This window comes from Tympanuchus pallidicinctus, unplaced genomic scaffold (assembly GCF_026119805.1).
Source record: "Tympanuchus pallidicinctus isolate F22 unplaced genomic scaffold, pur_lepc_1.0 scaffold1, whole genome shotgun sequence".
Lineage (NCBI taxonomy): Eukaryota > Metazoa > Chordata > Aves > Galliformes > Phasianidae > Tympanuchus > Tympanuchus pallidicinctus.
The window spans coordinates 74,320,740-74,340,758 of NW_026294618.1; the positions used below are offsets into that span (position 1 = coordinate 74,320,740).

Sequence of the window (20,019 nt, forward strand, 5' to 3'; positions counted from 1 at the left end):
AAAGGAAAGAAGATAGAAAATGAAAGGAAATACACTCGGATAAGCTAATTGTTGAAATAAATAAGAAAAAAGATTTCAAGAAACAATGGATATTGAAGCTGCAGAACATTGCTACTCGGGTAGTGGTTTGTGGATGACAAAAAGGCAAACAGAATCGAAAGTATTTGTTGAAAGATCAAAGAAAATGACAGATTTCTAAATTCCATCACAAGGGTGTTTGGAAACTACAGATTGCGGAAAAAAATATAAAGGGTAAGAATATTTTACTCTACTTGTTTCCATTATGCTTCTTGCATGAGCATGTGATTCTGATTATTGCACCAATATACCCTCAAACAATATACCCTCAGTTTGTTTCTATTATCTTACGGCTGGAAAAAGTTGCTCAGTGACCTTTTGCATGAAAAGTGTTATTTTTGAAAGACACTGTAATCTTAATAACACACTGCTGACATAATTTTGAACCTTAATATAGATATTATATTGGCCTGTAACTTCACTGGTATTTTTCACATCACTTTGTATGTATACATAACTCCTTAGATTAAAATGACCAGAAACAGAAATCTGTTCCACTTTGAGTGATGGAAGTGACTATAAATTTCTGCACTAGATGTTAATATTTGTTCACTATATACACTTGATATTCTGTCTGAAGGACAGAAAATATGCTGAATGTACTCTCTGCAAAGTGTCAGCATTAGAGATAATCACTCTGTAAGAATGGGCAAAGAGGGATGGAAATGATGGAGAGTAATGTAGAGATATTATTCTGAGATCTTTACTTCCAGATGAAGTACTTCAGACTAAGCTTAACGTAATTTCATTTCCAGCCACTAGGCCGTATAAAAATTTATGAAACACCTTAGCACTGTAGAAATCTGACATTACTTTAAAAATTAATGCATGAAATCTACAAAAAAGTTGGATGGGCCCTGGTCAGCCTGGTCTGATGGATAGCAACCTTGCCCACAGCAGGAGGGGTGGAACTCTATGATCAAAGCACAGTTCTAAGAAGTCAGTCAAGTTTCAAGTGGACAAGAAACATCCATGATCTGGATGAGCAGACAAAATTCATCAGAGAGAAAATATACTGCTTTCTTTGGATCCCTACATAAAACATCATTGGCTATCATCACTTTTTGGGATGAGATAGCACTAGTGTTTTTGCAACTAAGAGAGAGCACGGGGTACCAACACTTCCACAAGGGGAGCACAGCTACCTAACAAATCTTTCCTGAGCTCATACAGTCCTGGCAGCTCTTACCAGCTCTTCCAGTAACAGTAGGTAGGAACTTGCATGCAATCTATATGTTGTAGAAATGTCATAACTAATTTTGTCTAATGCCATCTGTTATTGGTTTCTCTGTGCCAAAAAGTGTCAGTGATTCAAACCACTATTGTCATACAAAAACCATCCATGCAAATTATCAAACAAGATTTGGAGACATTATCTGTGGTATGAACCTGCTATGTTGGACCTGAGTTCTCATCACTAAACAAAAGCAATGTGACTGTTGACAAAATGGCTGGATTATCAACACTTTTAACTGTTCTGGAAGTTACAAAACACAAGCACGCCCACTTCCACCAAATCCATGAATACACATGCATTAGTAGCAGTCTTAAATGCAAATAAATTTGCGAACTGCAAATACGTACAAAAATACTGATCCATCAACTGTGAAAGACTTTTTCAATTACAGATTTTAAAGCAGAAGAATTATGACATTGTTTCTACTAAACATCTAGCATGTTAGAAATGTCTTAATTCATGATTCTTAATTCATCAATTCAGATGTATTACTACTACTATGGTTCTTTTAAACAGTGGCTACAGATATTGGAAAACAAATGAGTGATATCATATAATGCAAAACTGCACATTACACATACATTTCCTTCATAGAATCTCTCGGGTTGGAAAAGCCCTTAAAGAGCATTCATTTCTAAATCCACAGAAACAGATGTTGTAGAACTTAAAATTAGACTTTGTCACCTGCATATCTGGCTTCCGTGGGCACCAAGCTTAAATAAACCTCTTCCCCTCTCTCTCTCTTGAGAACAAGCCAGTACAAGCCAAGGCCCTGATTGCCTCTAGAATTTAAAGATTTTTTTTTCTTTATAAATTATTAAATATAAATATAATTAATATAGTATATTGGCATAACAGCCACATACTACTAATTTTCTATTGTTAGAGCACTCTTTAAGGCAGACCACGCCTAAACCTTCTTAAAATTGGTGGGTTTCAGATCTGTAAGAGAAAATAAGCTGTTTCACACTGCAATCTACTATGTTGCCTATTTTGAGGATATTTATGCATCTGATGAAGTTTTAATCCCAGAGTTGGCATTGTTTCCCATAGAATATTAAACAAAAGCTGGACTACAGCACCTTCTGTTTTTGAGCTAAGACATCTAAACTAGACAGTAGGCAATGACAATAGAAACTATGCTGTTTACCTCAACAACTCATTCAGAACTGCACAGAAGGATCCATTCCCTGAACAAGTTTCAAAATCCTGTCCTGTAACCAGAAGCTTAAAATAATTCTTCCAAGTTTCTTTCAAAATACGTGAGGTTAGAAGGACGAACAAGGCAGAGCAAGGACTAAACATCAGGTTTCTTCTATCCCAAATAAACATCATATTCAAATGAAGGCAGAAATTTCAAGAATTTCTGCCAACTGTTAGAGCTTAAATATCAAGGACCCAGATAGATCCTCCTCAGAGAGACATATCTTCTACATTTTCCAAACTTTTGTGATTACACTCCTATTTTATGAGGTTAAGGATCTTCAATACTGGCTCAATCTGATTTCTGTCACATGTCTGGTAAGGTAGATAACTCTCTTTCAGGGTGAAAATTTACAAACTTTTAGATGGATCAGGATTTTGAACCTATTCTTCCACAATTCAGGCAGATGTTCTGTGTCAAAAACATTTGTCCATTTATATGCATCTCTAAGATGTAACAGAAGTTTTACCTGCCCTCTCTTTTCAGTCATGATTAATAAGGTTGGACATGGCTTGGCTTACCTTATATTGCAGGATCTAGCTCCCCAGCTGAAACAAATGAGAAACATTTCTTATGAGTCCTCATGGGATTTAGGCATAAAACCAATGCTGAACACTTCCTTGCTATCAAGACTTCAGTGGGCATGTGTACACTTAGTAACATAAAATGAGTCAAAGAAGTTTAAGTGCCTAAATAGAAAGGTGTTTCCCCCCCAGAACAGCTAAACAGGAGTTTCTGCGTATTAGCGTGTCCAGATGTTCGGTAGATACTTGAATGTCCAATGTGAAACTGAATTATGTGAAACTCAGATACAAATTGCTTCCTTCAGGAGGACTCACCCTTGATCTGCTCAAAGGATCCTACTTACTTGTTACTGAAATACCAAAGATGAAATGAGTGTGCTTTTGGTAGTTATGAATTTTAAGAGATAGAGGTTGTCTCTATCACTCCTCCTTTCACAGTTTTACAGAACCTGGCCTAGGAAAGACTGACTGATAAGAAAACAGTGGGGCTACAACTCCATTCAACACCTTAGATATAGCCATCAGCTGGGTTTCAGCTCTCAAAAGCACTCTTTACACTCCCATGCATCAAACATCCATTAGCATCCATTCCAGTTTCCCACTGAATGAAGTGTATTATTATTTTAGCCTTCACACTGTTTTTTACAGTGATTCCCAGCATTATCTTTACATGAAGAGGGACTCAAATGCTACTTAAATACATAAGTTTAGGTTATTCTTCTATATAAAGCAACTATTAAAGCAACCCTTTAAATGGAGCTTAGACCTGTTCTACACACCGAAGATAAACACATGAGACGGCACTCATAGAGCCCTACCCACTTTCTTAAAAACTCCCATGGTTTCTCTTTCATAATCTGCTCAAAGTCCACTGTCCACTTGCTTGGAACATTTTTTTCTAATATTAAAACCAAATATTCTAGGCTGAAAATTTAAATTTAATCATGCTTTACCCAACCACCTGCCTACAGAAAACTGCAAACTCACCCAGCTCTCCTCTCCCTCCAAGCATATTTTATGTCAATTTAAAGTTATCAAAAGGTGCCCTTGCTAGCTCTGATGGATTTGTCTTTTCCAAAGAAGTAGTTTTCTCCCAAATGGAGGATTCCACATTCCTAGGACTTGCATTACACGAAGGTTCTAGGTTAAAAAACAGCGCCTAACTGCCAGCATGTTTCCTAAGGAGAAACTGGACTGAGGTTCTCAAACGTTCTCCATCTTTCGACAACAAAACACAAGTTTTTCAGTCTTCCTATAACATATTAGAACTATGAAATCACCTTCCCATTCGCTCGCACCTTGACATAAAGAAAAGGAATGTGATTGTGGTTGAAGATAAGAACTAACATTCCAAAAGCCTGGCAGCTCTAAAACCAATCTAGGCCTTAAGTGTGCCAACAAAAGCAGACAGAATATGGTTTTACAGACATGTATGTATGGATATATACATATTTAAGATACAAAATAAATAAACACAAATATTCACTACTGCTGTCTGTTGGGGAACAATTTCATTAAAACAAAGGTAAAGAAAAAAAACTTTCAAAAACACTAAAAATTCCAAAGCATTACATGAACTTGCAGACCAAGTCTGTCTAAACCAAGTTCCAGAACCAAGTGGTTCTGCCTCCACTGTCAACTGCAGCTACGTGTTTCCTATCCTTATGTTGTATATAACCTGTGAGATAACACACTGAGTAACACAGAAATCAAATGCAAATCAGAATTATGCCAGTTAAAAAATAAAAAAATCAGTCTGTAGAGCAGCCAACCAGCCTCCTGGACTGTTTGGTCGTATGAGCACTGATGCAAGGAAAAAGGCAGGGAGGGCCAACATATGGTTGGGAGGACAAAGAGCAGCTTGGGATCACGCAGCTGCCCAGATAGATTTGATTTGTCGTGGAATGGCAACTGCTAGTGTTTGCAATGCAAAGCGTACAAATAAAAGCTCAAAAAGCTTACAGTGCTCCACTTTTTACTAATTTATTTGTCTCTCTACAGTAATATCTTTTATCTGTTTTTCTAATTTGGTTGCATCTAATCCTGAACAAATGTTCACAAACTACTCAGCAAGTCAGAGTATCACCTTATGATTAGACCCTGCCATATTTAACACAGAGGCTTCATATGATTCTTCAGTTTCAGCACTGAATTCAATAGCTGTAGGTTAAATTAGATTATCATTATTATTTTTTTTAAAATCTTATTTGTGAAAGGGACAGAGTCCTCTTTCCATATCTGCCACATCAAGCACTGACAAAAAGCATTCCTTGCAAATATATGAAAAATGATTTATGAAACAGGAGTACTGGGGAAAAGGAAAAAAAAAAGAATGAAGCCTACAAACTGAAGGAAAGACACTGGCATGTCTTAAAAAGTGTTAATACTGTGAGCTAAAATAATATTGCAATTAGCATAGAACTTAGATTCTGTGCACGTAAGAATTGATACAGCAACCTGCTAATTGAAAACAATGCCACTCATGTTACTGAGGCACAAAGTCTGGTACATAGTTAAGTGCAAGGAATGGGAGGGTTACAAGAAATGTTTCAATCTAGTAAACCAACACAGCTGAGAAAAGGCTAAAGCAATAACCTTGAAAACAAGCATTAATAAGGTACTGTCACAGCACATGAAGGATAAAGTCTTTGTTTACACAGTGAGCCAAATTTTGCCTACAGCAGGCCTACCTTTCACAAGACAGTCATATACATACATGCATAGTATTTATATGCACATGTGAGAAAGCAAATACAGCTTTAACTAAAGAGAATCAAGAATTCACCCTAAATCTGCCTATTATTAAAAGTCCTATAAAAATAGAATCATAATTTATATGTTTAGTGATAAATTTGACAGTGTTAGAGTTGGGAAAACATACTCATGTTTGCTGTTGCTTTTTTTTTTTTTTAATGAACATATATATTTGCAATTATGATTATAAAAAACAACTGCCTGGATCTAGCTTTTGGTACCAGTGCTGGAATTAATAATTGCCAGATGTCCCTGAGAGAGAGAAGCAGCAACTGACCTGCCTAACAGTGATGCTGCAAGAAGAAATTCATTAATACTGTATTTGCAGAGCACTCAGATACCACAGCAAGAAGCACTACTGAAAATCCTATGAGGAAATAAATCACTCTGTATGCAGTGCAGGATCTGGCAGATGTGCAATAAAGAAAGCCTGGAGACATACATTAAATACGAGATAAAAAAAGATTCTACCCATTATCAACAGAGATAATATCCCCTGAATGAGCATCTTCTCCCTCAGGCATTAAATGTTTGATGTATTCTCATTTGATACAATGGAAAAGACTTCTTATTAACTAACATGGTAAGATTACACCAAGTACCAGTTATGTATTTCATGTAAAATATAGCATCAGATAATGTAATTAAAGTCTATCATAGATACATGTTCTGGGGTTAGTATTTCCTCATTATTGAATGTCTAATTTTGCAACTAAACAACACTCCTGCAGTGCAACGATCATTAGCAAATGTATGCTCTGTAGCACTCAGAGGTTCCTATCGCCACAGCTCAAGGTGTGTTGGCTGAGTAAATCAATTCATGCTTCACAGTGCATTTGCTGTGCTGTTCCTGGAATCAAGCTACCATTTTCTACAGTTAGCTCAAGACAGTCAGGATAGCAAAGACGTGGCAAGGAAAAGATCAAAAGTGGTGAAAAAACTTACAGGTTCAGTGCTAGCTCAGATATCTGTACAAACATGCTCACTGTTCTGTAAGTTACTCTATTTTACTCTACACCACTTCAGTTCTGCTCTTCTGTCCACGTAAACTGAGCTTTGTCTTACTCCATCAGCTCAAACCTGAAGTCAAAGTTCAATTTCCTTCTCTATCAAACAGCAGGGACAGGAAGGATGTGTAAGGAGAACTCTGGGATGCACTCCTATGATGGAAAGAGCTACTTTCTGCAGTACATCAGAAATGGGGTGAGGAGGCAAGAAGACACCACTCATATCTGTCCACAGATATGAGTGATACCCCTCCCCCCCCCTCGAAAACAACAACACCAACAACCACCACCAGAAAAATTGCATGAAGCATTATGAATGATCAAGTTTATCAAGCAATAACTTTGGCTTTTACATTGGCCACTAAAGTCAAAAGGGGCACTCTACCTGAAGATGCACAATAAGGGAGACTCCCTGGGCTAAGGAAATGCATGTGATGTTTGACTGCGCCACACTTAAAGGTTCTCAGGTACCATTTGAATAGGCACAGCCTGTGGTTGATGATACCCAAGTTAACACTCATTCTGACCTCAGAAACCAGCCTACACAGAGTAGGGGCACAGCTCATTGGTGCTGATCATGCAGACTGGTGAAAAGAAAGACAAGGCTCTTCCACAACCGATGTAATAGCAACTATATCTTGCGTTCACTAGGACAGTCTGCTAGTCCCATTCTGCTCTGCACTGCTGTGGTCTCACCTTGAGCACTGTCTGTAGTTTTAGGTGTCACAATACAAGAAGGACCGAAACCAGAAACCAGAAGGAAGAAAGGTCAGAGAGCATCCAAAAGAGGGCTACAAAGATGGTAAAGGGTCTACAGGGCAGGATGTATGAGGAGTGGCTGATGTCCCTGGGTGTCCTCAGCCCAAAGCAGAGGAACTGAGGGGAAGCCTCACCGATGGCTGCAGATCCTCACAGGGAGCAGAGGGGCAACGCTGAGCTCTGCTCTGTGTGACAGCGACAGGGCCTGAGGGAACAGCACGGAGCTGCGTCAGGGCAGGGCAATGGGGGCTGGGAACAGGTTCTGCACCAGAAGTTGGTGAGCATGGAACGGGCTGCCCAGGACAGTGGTCATGTCCCCAAGTCTGCTGGAGTTCAAGAAGCATTTGGACATCGCTCACAGAAATATGAGTGGTCCTGGTGGAACCTTTGTGGTCTGGGTGGTCCTTTGTGGAACCAGGAAAGATCCTTGTGGGTCCCTATCAACTCAGGATATTTCACAATTCTACTATGCAGAAATGGTCTGACTATTTCACACGATCTCCTTAGAAAGAAGATGACAGTTTTTGCTTACCTAGCAAGAGGAAGGCAGGCTCTGGAACGTGAGAAACTCCCAGAGCCAAACAAGCTATGTAAATGCTTTCTCTTCTCACTACTGCTTTAGCCCTGGCCACATGAATATTGCTGTTTAGGAACAACCAGCTGAGTTTATAGGTTGGTGAGGCGTGAAACAGTACTTGGACCCTCCTCTGCCCAATTCAGATAGACAATTAAGTCTGACCTTCTAATTGAAAGTGGCATGTCAAACCTAAGTTGTCTCTTAGGAATGCAGAACCAAATAAAGATTAACAAGTTCCTGGGAATAAGAAACAACAAACCAATGTAAATGTAAGGCAACAGAGCAACAGAGCTGGCAATCACTTCATCATCATTAAGAAATCTTAACAAAAATTCAAGAATTTGAAGAAATAAACTAAAACACAGAATGAGGAAAAGCATTCATACTGAAAAAAGCAAGAATTTACAATTACTGATCTTCAGAAAAGGTCAAAAGTAGAACATGGATCTAAGAGCATGGAAAAAAAACTCACAAGAATTACCACATAAAAGTTACTCTGATTCTCAGAGCAGCTCAGAGCACTCAATGATATTGATCCCTTCATTTGAATACTCTAAAATTTCCTGTCTCAGGAATCTGAATTAGTCATAAGGGAAGCTGAAACTAATAAAATAGTAAAAGCCTATGTTTTATTTGCTTACTCAGCAAGTTAACAGATCTAATTAATTCCCACAAACTGACATAAATGTTAATGACAAATGGTTTCCTTTCCTAGTTAAAGTTCTTGGAAAGGAGATTATTTATTTATTTATTTATTTTACATTTGATATTCTAAATAAATTATAACTAAAATATCAATTGTGAGGTACACCAATATAAACGTACAGGCCCTACCCTTAATTGCATTTGACTGTGCAGCTTGGGACACCAAAATCACAGGCGAATTAAATGACTTTTTTAAAGACAGTTTCATTGGTGTTGATATTAGAATAGACATCTATTTTTCAACACATCAGAAAAATATGATTCCTTATTTCACAGATGTCTGTCAAAGCTGATGTAGCCTCAGTTGTTATCAAAGAATCAGTATCACCTTTAGTCACGCAGCAAAAGTAATCGAAGTCCTGGAACAGGCAAAGTCATGAAGTGACAAGTCTCCACAATGATTACATTGAAATAACACATCAGTCTTCAAAAAACATGCCTTCAAAAAACATGCCAGTCTTGATCAAAAGGCAGTCCACTGTATGAAACAGGACTTCCACGAGTAATTTTTTGTTTTCCTTTCCCAGTCGGGAGATTATAAGGAACTTAAACAAAGATTAATTACGGTTGGAAAAGGATGTTCTTTATTCTTTGCCGTGCAATGACATGTTATGTTACGGTGCTGGCACAAGTAGTAAACACTTAACTTGATTTGTTTTTAGAATTCCCTTTCTGATCCATATATTAATGTAACCTGTCTCAAAAATGATGATTATCAGGATATATAGATTACCTATTCCTTTTAAAATTTATCCTACCATTAAAATCATACTTTTATCAGGATATTTCAATAATTAAGGTATTTTTATTCAAGAGAAATGTGTGTGAGGTTGTCAAAATTCTTAAGAGATCCTAATTTCTTCTAGCATTTCTTAAATCCTCTTCAATTTTATTATTTTTTTAGACAGTTTTACATAAAGGAAGTTTAGTCATGTAGCCTCAGTGTGTGCCTCCTCTTTGAACAGGGATTTTGAATTTCAAAACAATCCTTAGGAAAGTAGGCACACACATAACACAGAAACCGGTGGCAGTTGGCTAAATCTGACTAAAAGTATTTCCTGTGCTTCAGAATCATCAGTAACATAGGCATGTTTTAATAAATTATTTTGCTTTAAAGAGAAAACTACCTTGTGCCACAGGGTATAACAGCAATTTCTCAGGTAACACTGCCTACCATTAGTATGGCTATAGTGCATTTAAACGCCTGTGTTTAACCTTTTTAACCAGTGCAAATGGCAAATATCTACTCCAGCCACAGTAAGAGTTTCAAATTTTTTACAACTATGAATCAAAGAAAACTCCAGGCTCATAGGATAACACTGCTCAACAGTAGTTTGCAGTTCACGTCATCTGGGTCTGCATTTGAAACCAAATGAACATTACACAGCAGCCAGTGGCATAACAACACAAAGACGTTGGTCTTACCCTTGGATTTCAAGTCGTTTAATACTTTTGATTCCACAGGCAGTATGTCGCTCACTAGTTTTATCTCAATATTTCGGGATGCCAGTTCAAGCAATTTTTCAAAAAGACGTTGACCCTGGCAAGAACAGTAAAGGAAAGCAAAAGTGATGAAGCACTGAATTGTTTAAATAGCACATCATCAAATAAAAGATTCATGTCATATGCATACCTAGTACAACGGGAGTAACTTCCTAAATATGGTTAAAGCTATGCTGAAGGTTAGCAAGTTACTGTTCTGAAGGCCAATCTTGCCTTCTGCTTTTCCCAGGCTATGCAATATCACCGATGACGACAAGCAACACAGAAAGAGAAGTGCCTAATTCTTGATGCTGCATGAATGTATTTTTATATTAGGTTTCTTTTCACCAATTACTTTATGTTAAATCAGAATAAAAAGATCACGGGAAAGACTTAATCACACACTTTTGTATTGATTGAGTATTCATTGTTTTTTTGAGTGTTTCCAACTATAGTGCAAAAAACTTTTGTGTAGTCACATGTTCATATTTAGAAGAGCTATACCAGACAGAAAGACAATAATCTACATTCATTTTACGTAATTTTCCCTGTTATTATGCATTATTTTTACTATGTAAGCTCTATTTCTAAAAAAGAACACAAAAAGGGAAGCTCATACATGTTACAGAAATGAATATTAAGGCAATTAAGGCAATTGTTTCCCAAGAAAAATAAAAATCTCCAATCCAGTCATACTTTTCCATGTTCAAAAAAAAAAAAAAAAGTTCTATTTCTTCTTGCTTATGCAGAGTAAATGTTTAATTTTTAGTTTCAATATTTATTTAAAGGAAAACTCTTGGTTAGAATCATGTAGCTACATGACAAAAATAAAATATCCTATGTGCCACTATTGTGCTGTGTTGCTACGGTCACAGAGTTGGAGCTTCTTTCCTTGTTGCCATTCGAGCTTACTTCAGCAGAGACTAGTTACAATTATCAGCATCATACACAAAAAAAATTGGGTCTAATCAGTTGAAAAAGTGTCTATTCTACCTACGTAGCTCAATAAATTCAGTATAATGTTAGCACCAAGGTAAAATCTTGCACATCAAGTTTAACATTATGCCAGTTTTCAATCAAACAGGTAGAAGACAGAGTCTTGCACAGGATTGGGTTAGAGAATTTCTGTACAACACCACAAACTGTTACTCTAAAATTCTTGAAAGGATCACTCTATTCTACTGAAACAGCTGCTGCAAAAGCAGTTTCTGATGAAGGAATGTGACGTAAAATGGACTAACAAAAACTTGTTCAGAAGCCCTTTTTCCTCACCACACCACGAAACAGCAGCGAGTGGGATGCCTCTTTGCCCTGTGATGCCCAATTGAGCCTTGCTGGGATTTCAGCAGTCATAGAAAGTAGCTCTTCATTTGTCTACAGTACAGACATTTCCTAAGATTCACTTCCAAATGTATATGGCAAAATAAAAATACCCAGCTGCCTGAAAACTAGCTTTCCCAAAATTACAGAGCAGCCAGAGGCTGCAATGGAAACACAGATCTGCTGTTAGTGCCTGTCTGATGGCTCATATCCACAGCATAGCTCCCTGCTCATCCCAGGGCTTCCAGGCATTTAGCAGTCAACAAGACGCTGCAGCAATGAAAGCAAGAGAACATAACAATAAAAGCATGCTCTACATGAAGATCCGAATACTTATTAGACTCAGCACTTTTGAGATGACTAGGTGTTCTCGTTTGGAAGAAATAGCACCCACAGTTTATCTCACAAGCCTAAAAGCCTTTGTTGAGCTGCTATGCAAATCAGACATTCCCATTAGTCACAAAGCTAAAAAGATCTTTCTCATCTTTTTAGTTTAATTTATTCGTGAAGGATGTTAGTTGGAAGGATTTGTTTATTAAAGAAGGCAGATGTTACCAGAGTTAAGAATTAAAGAGATAACAGTGTGCAGGGGCTGGGTGCTGCATACAGAATTATGTAGCAGCTCCAATGAAACCCTTGGGCAGCAGCACATCGCTACTGAGCAGCATTCCTTGGTGCCCTGGGTCCCCCAGAAGGTCTCTCCTGTAATTGCTGCAGACTAGTGCTGCTAGACTGCAATCAAATTTGGGGCCCACAATGAACTGCACTGTTTCCAGCCCGTACCTTGACCTGTTTTACCTGATCTTAGCATTTGCTGATCTGTCCAATGCACCCTGCCTATCTCTTACAGGCTACTCTGACAGTTGAGTGGCCCACCCAAGGGGTGAATACATCATTTGGAGTGATCCAATTAAGACATCTTCTCTGAAAATACATCTGTTTTCCCATCAGGAACATCAGAAGCTATGTGTCTATCATGTCCTTTTTTGTCCAGATATGTTCATACATAGTGAAACTTCAAATTGATAAAAACATATAAACATCTCTAGCAATTGTTACACAACCATAAAGTGTGGCTGGCTAAGGCTAGGACTGAACTAACTACAAACATCTGTATTTACACACAAATACAAAAAAATATCATCCAGCATCAGAACTGGAAATAAGTCCTTCTGTCACATCTCTTGCTACATAATTTCTCACCAGATATTAGTACTCTCACCAAGGCCTAAGTCTTGGCATTCTAAACAACTATGAGAAAGACACAAGTTGTTTTTTTAAAAACTATATGTATTCTAGTAAAGTAGGATATAAGAAAGTATTTCTCATTGTTGAAGTACCTGGCCTTCTTTTCCCATTAATATTAATTTGAAACTCGGTTTCTATACTTTCTGACATGTTCACTTGCAATTTTACTGTTTTGTTCTATGAAAAAGAAAAGAGACAGGACTGAAGGTCTGAAGATTTTTGTCACTGCTGTCAGCACATTTGAAATGCTTCTGTTAAATACAAACCCTCATACTGTCATACAGACCACACTTTCAATACGGGGCTGCTGTGCCACTACATGACAGCAATCTGAATCACTCTTATACAGTTAGATTGTGAGGACTGAGAAATAGTAACAAGCCAAGTGCCATGGAAATGCAACACACTTCCTATCACTCTATTTGCATTTTAGCAGACAACATTAAGAAAACAGCTCTCCTGGTAAAATATTATCTTACATTTTCACAACACTGCATCAGAAAATCTACTGAAAAAGACAAAATAAGTTGTAAAAAGTATATATCAAATGAACAAACAGCTTTAGGCTACCATCCATCTCAAACATCAATCCCAACTATCCATGCCGCAGCAAGCTGGTGAATGAAATAAAAAAAAAAAAGTTACAGCTACCAAAAAGCTCCGAAATTCCCCACAAAGAAGTTTCTTAACTCTTCCTAGGCAGACTGATTCCAGCCTGATGATTTCCTTTGCTTACTGTTACCTTTGTCGGCCTGCATTCCTCATTAAATAAGACAGGGAAGATAAAAACCACAAAGTGCATTTACTGAAGTTTTCTAAAAGTGAATTACTGTTCCTTCAAAAGCTTAGATATCTACAATTTAGACAATGCTTAACTTTTTATTTCAACAGAAATAAAACCATTTACTTCCAGAATTTTCTTCTGAATTTATTCTACTTACAGTTTTAAAAAGTTGCCCTACCATCAGTTGTTAAGGTGATCTGCAAAACATCACTGACAAGCACAGCATGCTGGCAGAAACCAATATGGTAAGAAAATAACCCTAAATTTAACTTCTGCTACTTAATGCAAAATAGAGAAACTCAAAATGCTCTCCTCGTGTTTTTCTAGCAAAATAGCCAGTGCAGACTCCAACCAACTTTTAGAAGTTCAGAGTCCAAAAAAATGCTTTCACTATAAAAACTTTCTCTTTTTTATTTCTGTGTCTCATTTTGTATCAGCAGTATCAGGGAAATGCCACCATCTGGCAGGGAGAGATGGTTTTGGAAGTATTAGCGTACAGAAAGAAAATACACTGAAATTTCTGTAGCTGGCTGTAGCCAATTTCTGCTGGCAGCTGCTAGGTTTACAGATGTTCTCATCCTCTTTGTACTTATTAATGTTTTTTAATAATTGTAAAGGACGGATAACTAATCTCTGGCACTAACATTTGTTCTATCAAACAAATCACGTAAGACTCTTGTGTGACACCTGTCTGCAAATGACATACGGCTCACCTTCAGAGATTTCATTACCAAGCTGGACAGATGACTTAAATATAAGATATTCAGGTGGAGTGGGAGACCTCTCCCATCAAGCTATCCGAGAACAGCACAACAGGTAGGGAAATAGAGATGAAGTCAGAACCACGTGGTTTCTGTATGGTCATTGTAAAAGCCAGACCACTGATCATCTTAGAATACTCCAAATATCCATCCAGGGAGACATGTGCCATACTTATGGCAATATCAATATACCAAAATAGAATTGATGCTTACTTGTTAAAATGAAATTTGCGAGGAAAGACTTACTGAAACTATGTAAGGTCACAGTAAATTAATGTTTCTAAATGTTAGAAGACTCAGAGGAAACCAACTGTGAAAACAACTAACTGTGAATATAAAATTGCAGAATTTACTGCTCTTTTTCTTCAAGATGTGTTTTGAACTTGTATGTACATATACACATAGATTCACGCGTGCCCATAAATACACATACACAAAGAACATGGCTAGTTCCTGCAGTTAAGGAAAGGCAATCTAGCCTACTCAGCTATTGTCCTCCAAAAATCAATGTCTTTTAAACTGGTCATGCAAAGAAACTTGCTTTGTAATACATCTTACCATTCACAAAATGAAAACTGTAATACAGCAGCACGTGAGTCCCTAAAGAAAATCGTTATGTTCTCAGTTTCTGATAAAAGCAGCATCATTTAGTGAACAACTAAAACTTCCTCAACTATAACCACTGCAGTACCTAGAAGTTTTGCAGCAGTCCCTGCATAATATTTCTGTTATGCGAGGATAAATTTCCCCAAATCCAAATTTGTAAAGACCCGAGGACATCTGACTCTTGAACATTACCGGATTACAATTACTGAAGCTTCACTGTCATTTCTCTTTCATCTTACGACCTTAAAAAGCAGATGCAATGATACAGATTTCCTTCCCTATTTTTCACTCACTAAGCTTTCTACACACTCTCTAGGGCAGCAATTTGCTAAGAATCCCTGCCTCTTTGTCAATTTCTTCAGCAATTAGATTGGCCAATAGCAGCACAGTGTTTAAGGATGAATAGACAAGCTTGACAGAAAAATCTATCAGCTGTTCAGCCCACACTGCTGTACAATTGAGGGAATGACTGGAATATTAATCATATTTTAAACAGAAGTAATTACTTTTGTAAGGCTACTATGTATTCTAAATAGAAAACTAAAATAGAATATTACTAAAAAATACGCTACATTTTTTTATGGCTTAAACAGTGCATTTAAGGATGAAGAAGCAAATCCACTTTTGTGTCTCTCTTCTTCCTTTTTCCTGTTCTGACACTCAGCAACATCTTACAATTCTTTGCATGAAAATATGGAACAGTGAATGGAATTGATGCCCAACTACTGAAATCCCAATTTCCAGTTTGCTATTTTTATTCTCTGCTTGGGATTTGTTAGGCTCTGCTGGTTTTGAAGTGAATGACACGTTGAATTTTTTCAGACAAAAATTTTTTAAAAGATTCATGCACATACCAATTCATGCACATCTTGAAAACATCTAAGGCATTCTCTGTGAATTCGTCTGCTTGAATGACAGAACATGGGTTTGAAGTTTCTTAGGCAATGAATTTAAATAAAGCTTAGCTACATAATTACATTGTGAAAAGCCTCAATATTTTGATATTCAATGAATTTATTCAAGAACTCTACACCAATATTTATAAGCATTATAAAAGGAAGGGTTTGTGCTAAATTTTCCATTTGAATGCTCAGCTCAAGCTTTCACTCGTTTAAATGGACATAGAGTAGATTTTGAAGAAAGTGAATGTATGCCCTTCAGCTCGGCAACAGCCTCTCTAAAAAGAAGTACCATTCAGTTCACCATCTGAAAACACAGGCAGTTTGAAGCACCATCTTTGGTTGCTGACAATACCAGTCACTGTCCACCATTTAGCATAAGGCATTTTTTTTACTGCACAGTATCATCCAAACTAGAGAGGAAAGTGAAAAGTTTGTGACATAGTATAGTATTGTGGATTCCTTATGTTTACTCTACTGTGATTTTAACTGAATTCCATTCCAGCTGAGTGGCTTTTTCCAGCAAACAATCCATTAAGAAAAAAGATACTCTCAGCTCATCATTTCTTCGATATCTTAGTTTGACAGGGTAACACTAAGTGGAGATCTGCCCTTTCCCCATTTTCTAAGGTGACTGCTATCAAGAATAATATATTTGTTGGCACAGCATCACTTTAATGCATATTTGTCTCATTTGGTGATTTATGATTTTTCCTACTGTACTTTATTGCACAAGCCCTAACTCATTACCCTTCAGATTCATTTTGAAAAGATATTAAGAATCATCTGATACATTTGCTATCAGATAATTTGTAAGTGTAATTTTACACATCAATTTGGCTGCAGAACTAATCCACATAATTACTCTTTTACTTGATCATTTGCACCAAATAGAAAATAAGTATATAGTTTTATGGATATTCCAAATTTATGATGTGTTTGAGTAGTTACAATTTTGCAAGTTTCTTAAGATTATACAATGATATCCTTTCCTAAGATGGAAGCGATATGAATGTGTTGAGTGTGTTCCCTAGTCCACTGTGCCACCACTCTCATAAAACTAATATCCTGACAGGACAATCCTCATACGAAAATGTTTGTCTGCTTTTAAACTACCCAAACAAATAGGTTTGCTACAGAGAAGGGCTGCAGCTCTAAACAATTCACAAACAACAAAAACAGATTGTTAAAGTCCCATCTTTCTTTAGTCTAGAACATACCTGGCATGCTGATGGATGACTGTGATTGAGGTCCCACTGGGAAGATACTATGTCAACAGACTTTTCAGCCATATTAAGCAAATTCATCCAGCCTTGGAAAAGAGACAAGTGGGATGGTGCACTGTCTGAATAGTTGATCCCTTCAGGAATATTTTCCACAAGAGCAACCCTGAGAATAGATAAGGAAAAAGTAACCACTTAACATGAGCGCTTTTCTTTATAAAAAAATCTCCAATTGTAAAAAAATGCCAGGTTTGGGCCTGTGGTTCAATACCAGTTCCCAGAATCTCTCAGCAGTCAGTTATCCTACAACTCATTCTGAAGTTGCCAACTGCCATGCTCTTCACTTCCCAAAACAATAAAACATGGAGATGACCTAATGCTAAGGCAATAAAGCAATTTAAGCTTTTAAAGCCCTGAAACATCAGCTTAAACACAGAAAAGCTTAATTCTTATGACATGATGGAACCAGTCCATAAGGAGAAGATGGGAAGCATAAAGAATCTCTTAATTTTTTGCAATGCTTCATCCTTGCATTTAATGTCTCTTTTCTCTAAGCAATGTGGTAATGTGCATACTCTCTGATATTTATTACTTTGCTTTACAGCTGACATTTTGTTATTAAGAAAAAAAGTGTCTACATAGGAATTTTCCCTTTCCAGTTACTCTAAGCTGCCTAGTTGTGCTGTTGTTTTTCTGTTTGTTTTACCGACATAGGGCTTTGACTGGGATCCCGTGGATAAGGAAAGGAGAATGATTATGCTTCTTTTTTTTTTTTTTTTTTTTTTAATTTTCCTGTTCTTTTTGAAAGACTCTTTACGGTCAATATTATTCAGAATGCTTGCAGGTTACACACATTCATATGCATCCAAGAGGCTAAACAAACTTCATAGTAAACTGACAGTTTCAAATATGCCTCTCTATTTCAAGGAAATTTTGTTTCATTCAGCATGCTTGACTTCCTTAAATTACAGCAGGTAAGGCTCCTCACTTCACTCAATAGAAGAACATTGAAAGTAATCACAAGTGAGAAGTGTGTCTTTAGGTAAACAGATGAAATTATCAACTTACACAAGTTGCACTTCTTAAAGTGCCTCTTCTAATGCAACTCAAACAAATTAGATTTAGGAAAGCTGTAACAAGGGCTCCGTTTCATTGCAATCAAGTATAACAAGTATTTCCAAGACTGTTTCTATACTACTTCTTATCATAATTATCAACTCTGGCAATATAAATAAAATTTTCAATGTTTTTTTTTGTTAGTAAATAATCAATATAGATATCTAATATGGAAGGGAAGTGGGCACTTTCTGCCCATGAAAATAAAGAATAGTTCTGTATCTTCTATTACTGAAATTCATCCCACACTGTTACATGGGAAATTTTACAGCTATTTCAGAAAATCTAACATGTTTGTGAAGCTAAGACATAAGAAGACTGAAGTTTAGTACTCTTTAATACTAGGGGGAAGGATGGGTGAAGTATTGTGAGAATGTGGTTATTATCACATGCTTGTTTTTCCTGCCTGGCAAAAACAAGCCAACACCAAACTAACAAAAAAACAGGTGCAGCTTTTCCTTTCATTAGCTTCAAATGTTCTCTTATCCATCAAACAACTCAAACATACATATTACTGAACTACAATTACTGACGAGACACTCCACAACATAGTTGAACATACAACATTACTGATGATAAACATTAAATTTAACAGCATTACAGTAACATAATGGTAACATCAACAAATTAACGGTAAGAGGTTAAAAATACAACATGCTTTTTAATGTCTTCAAGTATACTCTATTCTAAAATATTCTAACTTCCCCTTTCATAAACTTCCAGAACCACTGTCCTCTAAAAATAAACTACCCTTTTGTGCCTATTAGCAATGCTATACTTTAAAAAACAAACTATTTTAGACCAACACCCAAGGTTTATACATACATTTCTGCTGCATCTAATGTTCTTACAGAACTTATTAAAACTTTATATGGATCCCTTAGAAATCTAGTTTGCCTCTTTTGGAATAGTTAGCATTGCTAAAGTTAACACTGCTAAAAGCCCCAATAAAATTAAAAGCTTTCAGAGTCCCAGAGCTCTTCTAGTACAACAAAGATACTCATCTACTATCTAAAGAGAGAGAAATAAGGGCACAGGAGCTAAAATGATTTCTATAAGGGCATTATAAAGAAAAACCAACAACAATCGAGTAGCAAAGATGCTAAATTAATCCATGTCCTTTAGGGCCTCTTCCATTGTCCACCCAATCACACACGAATACAAGAAAAAATTACTTTAAATTTTCTCCAAAGACATTTTACATATCAAGTGATTATTCCAAAAATAATCCATCAAATTTTGTTCTGATTTAGCAAAAATTTAAAAGTGCACATCATTTCTTAATAAAAGATCTGACCAAAATTTCTCAGCATTGCCTGACACTCACAGTGATTTATGTAAGCAAATAGACAAGAATCCACAAAATATCTAACAGGATCAAATAAGTCCTATGAGATATTCCTATTTGATTCCTTGATAAGAATCAAATAAGATCACTTCCAGTGACTTGCAGAGGTATTTCCTATAGACTGTACTGGCATGCTGCCTCACTGCAGAGCATTCAATTCTCCCCATCTTTGTCGATTTGCAATTTGACAAAAAAGGTAAGACTGTTACAGAATCACAGGGAATCATCTCGTTCATCCCTCAAAGCTGGGTCAACTTCAGCAGGTTGTCCAGGCAGGTTTTGAATAGTTTAAGTATTTCCAAGATCAAGAAACTTAGCGTTATTTTCGAGATTAGGCCCATATTCTGCCATATTGACTTGACCTCATTAGGTGTGAAATAAGAGAAA

General features: G+C 36.8%; 1 protein-coding gene across 4 annotated transcripts in view; it reads right to left on the reverse strand.

Moving 5' to 3' along the window:
• Window positions 1-20,019, reverse strand: part of PLD5 (phospholipase D family member 5) — a 163,767-nt gene that overhangs the window by 47,907 nt on the left and 95,841 nt on the right. For all 4 annotated transcript variants that reach the window (XM_052684977.1, XM_052684961.1, XM_052684970.1 and 1 more), the window contains 2 exons: window positions 17,166-17,334; window positions 10,271-10,385 (listed from right to left, as the gene is read on the reverse strand). In XM_052684977.1, the coding sequence (XP_052540937.1) occupies window positions 10,271-10,385; window positions 17,166-17,334 (284 nt within the window). The remainder of the gene's footprint in view (window positions 1-10,270; window positions 10,386-17,165; window positions 17,335-20,019) is intronic.